This window comes from Mus pahari, chromosome 7, assembly GCF_900095145.1.
Source record: "Mus pahari chromosome 7, PAHARI_EIJ_v1.1, whole genome shotgun sequence".
Lineage (NCBI taxonomy): Eukaryota > Metazoa > Chordata > Mammalia > Rodentia > Muridae > Mus > Mus pahari.
This window is the reverse complement of record NC_034596.1, coordinates 49,016,058-49,026,716: the sequence shown is the minus strand read 5'-3', so window position 1 is coordinate 49,026,716 and position 10,659 is coordinate 49,016,058. Positions and strand designations below refer to the sequence as shown.

General features: G+C 42.1%; 1 protein-coding gene across 2 annotated transcripts in view; it reads left to right on the top strand.

Moving 5' to 3' along the window:
• The first annotated feature begins 3,877 nt into the window (after positions 1-3,877).
• Positions 3,878-10,659, top strand: part of Heatr5a (HEAT repeat containing 5A) — an 86,665-nt gene continuing 79,883 nt past the window's right edge. For both annotated transcript variants that reach the window (XM_021202178.2, XM_029540827.1), the window contains exons 1-5: positions 3,878-4,087; positions 6,445-6,656; positions 8,099-8,207; positions 8,978-9,127; positions 9,713-9,887. In XM_021202178.2, the coding sequence (XP_021057837.1) occupies positions 3,962-4,087; positions 6,445-6,656; positions 8,099-8,207; positions 8,978-9,127; positions 9,713-9,887 (772 nt within the window). In that variant the 5' untranslated portion in view covers positions 3,878-3,961. The remainder of the gene's footprint in view (positions 4,088-6,444; positions 6,657-8,098; positions 8,208-8,977; positions 9,128-9,712; positions 9,888-10,659) is intronic.

The following is a 10,659-nucleotide window of genomic DNA, read 5'->3' as shown; positions in this document are numbered from 1 at the left end:
CACAGTTCCTTAGGGTGGGCACACAGTTCCTTGGGGTGGGCACACAGTTCCTTAGGGTGGGCACACAGTTCCTTGGGGTGGGCACACAGTTCCTTGGGGTGGGCACACAGAAGCTGTGCTTCAGGGGTTTAAGGCTGCATCTCAAACGGGCAGCTGACCTTAATATCATAAGTGTCTCCTTTGTGGTACTCGTTTTACAGGCATGAAAGTGAAAGATTGGAGGGGTTATGAGGAGAAGCTGAGGCTTGGCACTATGTAGCAGGTCAGAGTCCCTGAAGAAAGGCTAGGAGGCCATTGGTGAAGGTGCAGTCTCTGTTATAGACCCCAGCATATTAGGGATGGCAGGCCATGGGGTGACCACTAAGCTGGTGTGAGCCTGTAAGACAATTGTGTGTGTGTTTGTGTGCGTGTGTGCGTGTGTATTGCAGGTGGCAGAGCTGGAGAAATGAAGCTGCTCAAGCCCAGAAGATTGTGAGTTCCAGATGTTGGACACTGAGCCAGAGAATTTGATTTACGCTGTTGGATGTTGTTTTTGCATTGATTTTAGTGTAGCTTTGATTGGTTTTTCCTCTTGGAATAGGAAGTGTGGATCTTATTTTTAATTATACAGGAGCTCTCAGTTGAGAAACAAGACGATAAAAGGTCAATTATAGTTATACAAGAAGAACAGGAAGCTTTATCTAAGAAATAGCAAGGTTTATTTAAGAAAATAAATGTTGCACACTTAAAAGTATTGTACAGCCACCACAGTAAGTGATTGTAAATATTGGCAGCCATTAAACTTGCTGCTGGCATTAGAGTTGGAGCAGCAGTTTTGTGAAGTCACTTTTTATTTCAAGCAATGACTAACTGTACTTTGAGAAGTAGATCTTAGCCAGGTGTGATGTTGCATGGCTCTTCCCAGCTACTCCAAAGGCTAAAGTAGGAGGATTGAAAGTTTAAGGTTAGCTTAGATAGCATAGCAAGACCTCATCTTAAAAAGGAAGCGCATGTCTAAGCATGTTGCTGCCTGTGTTCACTTTCAGTAGATAAATCAGGTCATAATCTCAACAGAATATGAGTGGAAGAGGAAAGTGAGCGCAGTGAAGTTCCTCTGCATATGGAGTGTGCGGTTATATTAAAACTTAAAGGAGGCAACTTTGTCTCTGTAGACATCATCCTAAAAGCCAGACTTGAGGTCAGAGCCTCTGTGTGCAGTGTCTTTGCTTGTCCTGTTTGAGTGCAGATGTGCAGAGCTCAGGCGCAGCTGGAGGTGGGAAGGTGACTGTGCCCTGGGAGCTGCTGCCGCCCTCCAGAGCGCCTCCCATGAGGGTGCACGGGGGGGGGGGGGGGTAGTGGAAACGGTGTGCCCTACTCACATGCGGGTGCATGGGGGGCGTTAGTGGGAACGTGTGCCCTGCTCACATGGGGGTGCATGGGAGGCATTAGTGGGAACGTGTGCCCTGCTTATGGGCTTCAGCCTTTTCGCTGAATTATTTATTATCACATTGTATTAGCTATTTTGCTTCTTGATAGATCATTTTACACCACAATATTGCTGCTGTCTAAGGAAAAAAAGTGTCTTTTCAGCAGTACTGTTAGCCTCCTGAAAGGGTAATTTGATTCTTAGACTGTCATTTACCCTGGTGATTATAAGAACATCTCTCTGTGCACTAAGGTTAGTTTCCCTCCAGAGTCTTAGATATTAAGGACAAAGTATAGTATGCTTAAGTTTCTCATGGGAAAGTATTTCTCTAACATTTCTAAATTCTGTCCTTAATTGTGAATATTTTAACCAGTTCATTTTAATAATTCTTTTTCCTTTGTACATGCATATAAGTATGTTTGGGACTTGGGGAACATGTGTGAGGGGCTGTGCAGGCAAATAACCAGAGCATGCCTGTAGAGGCTGGAAGTTGACCTCAGGAGTCTTCTCCCATCACTTTCTACCTTATTCACTGAGGTGTGGTCTGTGAGCTGAACTCAGAGCTCCTCACATGGTTAGTCTGCCTTGCTCCAAGGATCCCGGTTTTCCCTCCCAAATGCTGGGATGATGGGCAGGTCACCGAGCCCATTTAGCATTTACAAGGATGGGTTCTAGGATTCTAATTCCGACCATCACTGGTATTGCAGGTTCCTACTGAGCTATTTCATCAGTCCCAGTTTGGTATTTTAAGAAAGGAAGGAGCTTTTAAAACAAGAAGCTAGAATTCATGTTATTTCTGTAAAAATTAATTCTTAGCAGCGTTTTTTATATTGATCCTTTGGTTTTGTTTGTTTGTTTTTTATAAAACTAAAACAAGGTGGCCTTGGCTCACCTGTATGTCTACAGATAGATAATCCTTAACTATTTATTGCCTCTGCTTCCCAAGTGGTGGTGCCACCCACTGGATGTTTGTATTGTTCTTTGCCCCTTGAAAGTAACACTTCTGAAAATAAACTAGGTTGGGTTTGTTTTGGTTTGGGGTGACTCTGGGTGCTTCATCATGTGTAGACAGTGTTGGGCATTGTGGCGGTAGTGATGGGGAAGAAGCCACCAGATGGCTAGAGCACAGGTGTGAGAGGACAGAACCCACACAGGAGGGTTTTCCATCAGGAATGTGTCCTGGAATCTAGACATGGGTTCAAAGCAGCTAACACGAGTAAGATAAAGTGTGGGAATTCACTCAAGTCTTTAAGGGATTTTCAGATATCTAGTAATTATGATGATCTGGAAGTGTAAATATATTAGGAATCACTCAGAAAGAAAAAATAAAAATAAAAACCTTCCTATATCTCACACCTGGTTGTCTAACATATCTTACTGGCTTTCCCATTAAAATAACTAGTTTTGCTTAGTGAACCATAAGGCATACATTTTATATATTTTAATTACCTATAGCAGTCAACCTTACTCTTCTGAACTATTTAATCCGGTTCTTTTTGATGCACTAGAGAAGTCATCCCCTGTGTGTCACCTCACATGTACTTCATGTCATTGATGCTGCTGCTTCTCTGGCAGCTGCTGTGGTGTTGGTCCCTAAAAGGGTCCTAGGCAGGCTCCTGGGCTCAAGTGATCCTACCGCTCCACTGCCTCATGGCTGGACTCGATGCTTGTGTCCTCACACTGGAGCAGAAGTATTTTTAATAAAATTAATTTTATTGGGTGTGTGTGTGCCATCATATTTGTATACAAGTCAGAGGACAATTTGCAAGAGTCAGTTTTCTCCTTCTGCTCTCTAGGTCCTGGAACTTGTCAGGTCTGGTGACAAACACTTTGACCTGGCTCTCTAATAATTTGTTTGTTTGATGATTAATTGATGGATTTATCAGGAAAAAAAAGTTTGTTCACAACTAAACTCGGATGAGATGACCCTCTGGGGGAGAGGTGGCTAGCCTTAAACCCACAGAGCTGCAAGTGGCTCTTTATTAAAGAAGAGCAGACACTCTGGAAACGTGCACAGGAGACATAGGGAAGTGGTCAGCTTCACCACAGCATTTCAGGAGTATGTCTAGATATTCGGTCGCTTGTTAAATACCTGTGACACATTCAATACAAGGACATTTAGGATGCCATGAGTGCTGAAAGTCTAACATAGGAGCTTATTAGCTGACCCTAAAACTAGGAGAATGTAAGTGGATTATCGCTTGGTTTTACTGATTTGTTTTGTTTTGGTTTTGCCTGTTGACAGTCTGCCCTGTTTGGCCTGTCCGTCTTTTTGAAAGTAGACACTGAATGGGAAGATGAATTTGGGTCAGCTAACTGGAACTTACTCCTGGGACCTTTCTGGGATTGACCTGCGGCAGTTCTAAAGCTATACTTAGTTAGCTGTGCTTTTACTTCTGGTAGGAATCTCTGGCGTTCTCATGGCCTTCCTCTTACTCACCTTTCACAGCGTGTTGTTTCTCCATCGCAGGCTCGGTTCCTTATGTGTCGTGCATACACCTAAGGTACATATACATGAGAAGACTTGTGACCAGCTAAGAGAATTTGCTGCAAGGAATGGAATTAGCTCACAGCTTGCTGCTCAGTGAAGAAGCATCCAGTCAACTAGGTGAAGTTCAGAAGGCTGAGTTTATTTTTGAGTGGTTGAGATACTTGGAGAAGCTCTTGCTAGCTACAAACAGGGTGGGTAACATTGCAAGTGCTGATTTTTTGTTGTTGTTGTTGTTGTGTTATGTGCCAGAAATGTTTGGTTCCATTTGTTTATTTTTCTTGCTTTGTCTATAGTCACCTATCAGTTTGTGAAAGGTAAAATTTCTTAAGACTTAGCAGTGAAATATGGTGGATTCCTTGTCCCTTCTGAAGTGTCTCTTTTAATTTTACAAGTTCAAAAAAGCAGGAAAAAATCAGCCAATATGGGCTGGTGAGATGGCTTAGCGGGTAAGAGCACTGACTCTTCCGAAAGTCCTGAGTTCAAATCCCAGCAACCACATAGTGGCTCACAACCACCCATAATGAGATCTGACGCCCTCTTCTTATGCATCTGAAGACAGCTACCGTGTACTTATGTATAATAATAAATAAATGTTTGGGCCAGAGTGAGCAGGGACTGAGTGTGGCTGATCCAAGTAAGCGGAGTTGACCAGAGCGAGCAGAGGTCCTAAAAACTCAATTGCCAACAACCACATGAAGGCTCACAACCATCTGTACAGCTACAGTGTGCTCACATACATAAAATAAATCTTTAAAAAAAAAAAAAGAAATCAGCCAATATTTAAACATCCATGTAACACTTGGGCTGGGTACAGATCAGTAGTAGTGTGCTGGCCTAGCTTGCATGAAACCTTGAGTTCAGTCTCCAGTACTCTAAAGTCTGTCCATACATACATACATGCATACATGCATATGCATGCATATATGCACAGATACACACACCACTTACCCACAACCACATTGTGGATCATTTTTATTATCTTTTGCATCTTGTATTTCTCCAAATATGTAAAGTTCTGACGTCCTGTGGTGCTAAACAATCCTGTTGAAATTTTATTTTCAAAAACTGTAAAAAGTATAAAGAGAATATTAATTGAAAAGCTCTTTAATAAACATACTCCTCATAAAGCTCATGAAATAGATACAAAGAAAGAAAACTGAGTTCTCATACTGTGGGCCATCTAAAATGAGGATGTTTTATAAAATCACAGTATGGTTTTATAAAATCACAGTACGGTATGTAATGCAAAAGGGATATGAACACGCTGCCCATGGGGAATATCTGGGTTCTACATACCCAGCACACACATGTACATGCACATGCACCCAAAGCCACATGAATACATGTAAGATTTAATAAAAAACAAGAGTTTGTTAATTTAGAAACTGATTTTAAATAAATTGAAGACCATTCTCATTCTGAAACAATTTATTGTTACCAGGCTCTGTAATATAAGAGATTTGATGAATTTGCTTACCTTCAAGAATTAAAAACTTAGCAGTGAACTATGGTTGATTCCTTGTCCCTTCTGAAGTGTCTTTTAATTTTACATTAAAATTAGGTACGTTTAGGGAAATAAGCTAAGATTAAGTTCTGGGACTGGAGAGATGGCTCAGCTGTAAGAACACTGGCTGCTTTCCCAGAGGACCCAGATTTAATTCCCAGTACTCACATTGCAGCTTACAGCTATATGACTCCAGTTCTAGGGGACCCTACGTCCTCTTCTGGCTGTGTCCTTGGATGTACATGTGGTGCATACATATGGGCTAAATACCAATATACATAAGTTTTTTTTTAAAGAAAAGGAAAAAATTGGTTTTGTTTTTTTTTTTTTTTTTTTAGGCAGTTTCTCTGTGCTGTGTAGCCCTAGCTATTCTGGAACTCTCTGTAGAGAGTTTGGCCTTAAACTCAAGCATTCCACCTGCCTTTGCTTCCTGAATGCTGGGATTAAAGGCATCTGCCACCATGTCGAACTGGAGAAAGTTTTTTGTTGTTGTTGTTGTTTTGTTATTTTAAAGATAGAATTCTATCTGCTAATTGAACACTAACTAAGTTGAGGAATTGAGGCCTCAATGAGCACCAAGTGCCTTTAGTGCTATAGTGGCTCCTTTTCAGAGCGCCCAGGTAAAGTAGAGTGGACTGTTGGCATCTCCGTGCATTTACTTACATAAAAAGAAAACTGATCTAGACTTTGGGAAAGACTTGGATAAATCAGGAGGCTGCTGCAGGTCTCCTCTGTGTTTTGGGTTGTAGGCTGCCACCTTAACTGCTCACATAACTACGTGGGGGAGAGCCGGCCTAGTGAGAAGCTATAAAATCACAGATTTGTGCGTCTTTCAAATAGGCAGATGAAATGGATCTCTGTCTCTGTTAATGGACTGTAGTGTATTTAAGAGCTTCCTTTTAGTGATAGCAAAGTGAAGAACCACTTGTCAGCACAGCACAGTGCCCTCGTCAGCAACTGTGAGCCCAGTCAGAACAGTGTGGAGTGTTCCTGGACAGCCAGGAGTTCCACTGACTTCCTTGTGCTCCGTTGCCTTCTTTGTAGGAGGACGTCAGGGAGAAGCAGAAGACTCTTGTTGAGCAGCTCCTGTCCTTACTGAACAGCTCCCCGGGGCCTCCCACGCGCAAGCTCCTTGCTCAGAACCTGGCCATCCTTTATAGTATTGGAGACACATTCTCTGTTTATGAGACAATCGATAAATGTAATGATCTTATTCGGAGCAAAGATGACTCTCCAAGTTACCTTCCCACCAAACTGTAAGTTAAACATTAAAACCTGACAATATAAAATATTGTTTCCTTGTATGGTTTTTCTAAATTATATAAACTTTGACAGTTGTTTTTGAAATTAATCATAAATTCATTTTGTTTCAAGTTTTCTTTTTTTGCCTTTTGATTGATTGATTGATTGATTTTGAGGCAGGGTCTCTCTATGTAGTCCTGTCTGTCCTGGAACTCCCTATGTGGGTCAGGCTGGCCTTGAACTCACAGAGATCCTTCTGTGTCTGCCTCCTGAATTTTGGAATTAAAAGCATTTGCCACCATGCCCAGTTTGATTCAATTTCTAATCTTTTAAAAAAATAAAATTTAGCTGGGCAGTAATAGCCTCATTTTTAACCCCAGCACTTGGGAAACAGAGGCAGGCGAATCTCTGAATTTGAGGCCTGTCTGGTCTACAATGTGAGTTTCAGGACATCTGGGCTACATACAGAAACCCTGTCTCAAGAAATAAAAACAAACAAACAAACAGACCATTTTGCTATCAAGAAAGTCCTTTTGAAAATATTTCAGTGGAGCTGGAAAGATGGCTCAGCAGTTAAGGTCCTTGTTGCTTTTACAGAAAACCTAGGTTCAGTTCTTAAACATCCATATGTTGACTCACAACTGCCAGTAACTCCAGTACCAGATTCAGTGCCCTATTTTAACCTCCACAGGCACCAGGAATGCATATGATGCCCATACATGCATACAGGCAAAACACTCGTACACATAAAATAATTCTTTAGAAAAAAATTAGGTGCCTAGAATATATAACTCAGTAGTAGGAAGCATGCCTAGAAGGCCCGGCACTAAGTAACAGTAAGATGGGACCGTCACTCATGGCCTAGCATTCACAAAGGCCTTGGCTTCAGTCCCTAATGCTGTAATTAATAACCAGCACAATAAAAAGACTAATTAAGACAAGATATGTCTAGCTTTGAGATTGAAAACATCTTCCTTAAGAATGTTTTCAGTTCTTCAGATTTTGTTTATTCTTTTACTAAGTTCTTAGTAGTAAACTAAGACAGAAGAAAATATAGGTTAATGATAGATACTTCACCACAGTTCGAAGCACTTTAAGGAGGTGGAGGAATGGCTCAGTGGTTAAGAGCATGAACCACTCTTCCAGAAGGCCTGAATTGAATTCCTAGCACCCATGGGCAGGCAACTCACAATTGCCTTTAACTGCAGAGCCAGGGGAATCTGATGTCCCCAACCCCCTGGCTTCTATGGGCACTGTGCTCACATACACATATACAGGCATACACATACCCACATAATCTTTTAAAATTTTAGTATCTGAAGATACTCTCCAAAATGTAAAAAGTACAACCATAAGACTAGCAGTTTTAATAGTCACAATTACATAGTCTCACGATTTTTATGCCCTGCCCCCTGTTTTGGTCATGACATCTCTTCTAATTTAAATGTTGTTTCAGTGCTGCTGTGGTGTGCTTGGGTTCCCTGTACAAGAAGTTGGGTAGAATACTGGCTAACGGCTTCACCGACACCGTGGGGAATATTCTTAAAGCTATGAAGAGTGCAGAGGTAAGTACAACTGAAGAATAGCATAGTAGCATTTTAGGTGTTCTTATGTCTGGAGTTAATGAACGGTTTATATTTTTTAAGCATGCAAAGTATCTGTGTGACTCTATCAATTAAATATATCTAGAACATATACAATACCTGGGAAATAGATTAGTTATTGCCCTAGCATTGGAAAGGAGTAAGCACTGTGTAATTAGAGGGAAGAGCAGGTACCTTTGTGGAGTTGTGTGTGTATGTGCATGTGTGTGTTTTATGTGTTTTTGTCTTTTGTCTATATGTGTGTATGTGCACCACAAACATGCCTGGTGCTCCTTATAGGCCCGAAGAGGGCACTGGATCCCCTGAAATGAGTTACAGATGATTGTGCGCTGCTTTGTGACTACTGGGAACTGAACCTGGGTCATCTGCTAGAGCAGTCAGTGCTCATAACGGATGAGCCAACTCTCCAGCCCTTGTTTTTTGGCGGTGAGATTGAATGTGGAGCCTGGGTAGACAAGTACTCTCACTGAGGTACAGCTATAACTCAAGTCTGAGCCTCACAGAGTGCTGGGATGTAATATGTACAGATAGTACTTTGTGTTGAGATTTAATGTGTACAGACAACACTTTTAAATAGGGAGCTCAATGGTCAGTGTTTCTTGATGTCAGAATAAGTTGGTGAGTATATGAAGAAATCTGAATTTTCTTAAATCTGAAATAAGCACAGTGCTTAGTGCTGCTCTCTGTGGATGCCCACGTTATTCTTTACATTGTTCTTTTCCTTTTGGCAGTCTCAAGGCCGCTATGAGATCATGCTGAGTCTGCAGAGTATACTGACTGGGCTGGGTGCTGCCGCTGCACCGTGCCACAGGGATGTTTACAAGGCTGCCCGGTCCTGCTTAACAGACAGATCCATGGCTGTCCGATGTGCTGCTGCCAAGGTAAAATGGTCTAGTTGCCACTTCCCTAAACCATGTACAGAGGGGGTGAAGTCCCCTCCACATGATGTTAGAACTGCAAGCCTAGAAATCAGCTCAGCGGACCTCCACATGCTGACATGAGGAGCCAGAGGCCAGAAAAAGAAGGTCAAGCTTCCACACTGACCAATGCATTCTGTTTCCTGTACGCCTTCTCTGTATCTGTGTGAACCAAAACGTGTTTGTTTAGATTTATTATTGCTCCTGGTTTTATTTTTTTTAAATTGTCCTTGACATAGTTGACTGAGCAGAACACTTGTTATTGAAGTCACTTGGTACTGCTTGAATTATTCTCATTGTTGCTCATATTTAACAGGTTGACTCTAAAGGATTTTTTTTTTTTTAAATGTGCTTCTGGGAATTAGAAGGGGGTTGTCCTCTCACCTCTTTTGTAATTATATATATGAATGTTAATAGTCCTTGGTTGTTCCTGTCAACATAGAAAATACTATGAAGTTGTATCAACTACTATATTTCTACAACTTACACAGATTTGAACCTGACATTTTTATTTTGATTCTTCATTAATTTGTGTGTTCATTTGCATAGTGTCTTCTTGAACTCCAGAATGAGGCCATCTTTATGTGGAGCACAGACCTGGACAGTGTGGCCACACTATGTTTTAAGTCCTTTGAAGGTTCCAATTATGACGTGCGGATATCAGTTTCAAAACTGCTGGGTACAGTGTTGGCTAAAGCTGTAATTGCTAAGCATCCAGGAGCAGGTAAAGTTATTTAGTTATTTTCAGAGTGACTTCTTTAACTTAATCTCCTGTGTTGTAACATTGCAGCTACCCATTCTTAATTTTTGAGAAACAGAATATAAATCAGTTGTAGTTGACAAACATTGTTACATTGTTATAGGTCCTAAGACATCATTCTCAAACAATTAGGTTAAAAAATGAGAGGGAAAAAACCCAAACAATTCTAGAAGTATACTATGCTTTATTCAATTATTGTCTTTTATAAAAAAGGGTTTTGGCCAGGCAGTGGTAGCATACGCCTTTAATCCCAGCACTTCGGAGGCAGAGGCAGAAGAGGCAGAGGCAGAGGCAGAGGCAGAGGCAGAAGAGGCAGAGGCAGAAGAGGCAGAGGCAGAGGCAGAAGAGGTAGAGGCAGAGGCAGAAGAGGCAGAGGCAGAGGCAGAGGCAGAAGAGGCAGAGGCAGAGGCAGAAGAGGCAGAGGCAGAGGCAGAAGAGGCAGAGGCAGAAGAGGCAGAGGCAGAGGCAGAGGCAGAAGAGGCAGAGGCAGAAGAGGCAGAGGCAGAGGCAGAAGAGGCAGAGGCAGAGGCAGAGGAGGCAGAAGAGGCAGAAGAGGCAGAGGCAGAAGAGGCAGAAGAGGCAGAAGAGGCAGAAGAGGCAGAGGCAGAAGAGGCAGAAGAGGCAGCAGAGGCAGAAGAGGCAGAGGCAGAAGAGGCAGAAGAGGCAGAAGAGGCAGAAGAGGCAGAGGCAGAGGCAGAAGAGGCAGAGGCAGAAGAGGCAGAGGCAGAGGCAGAAG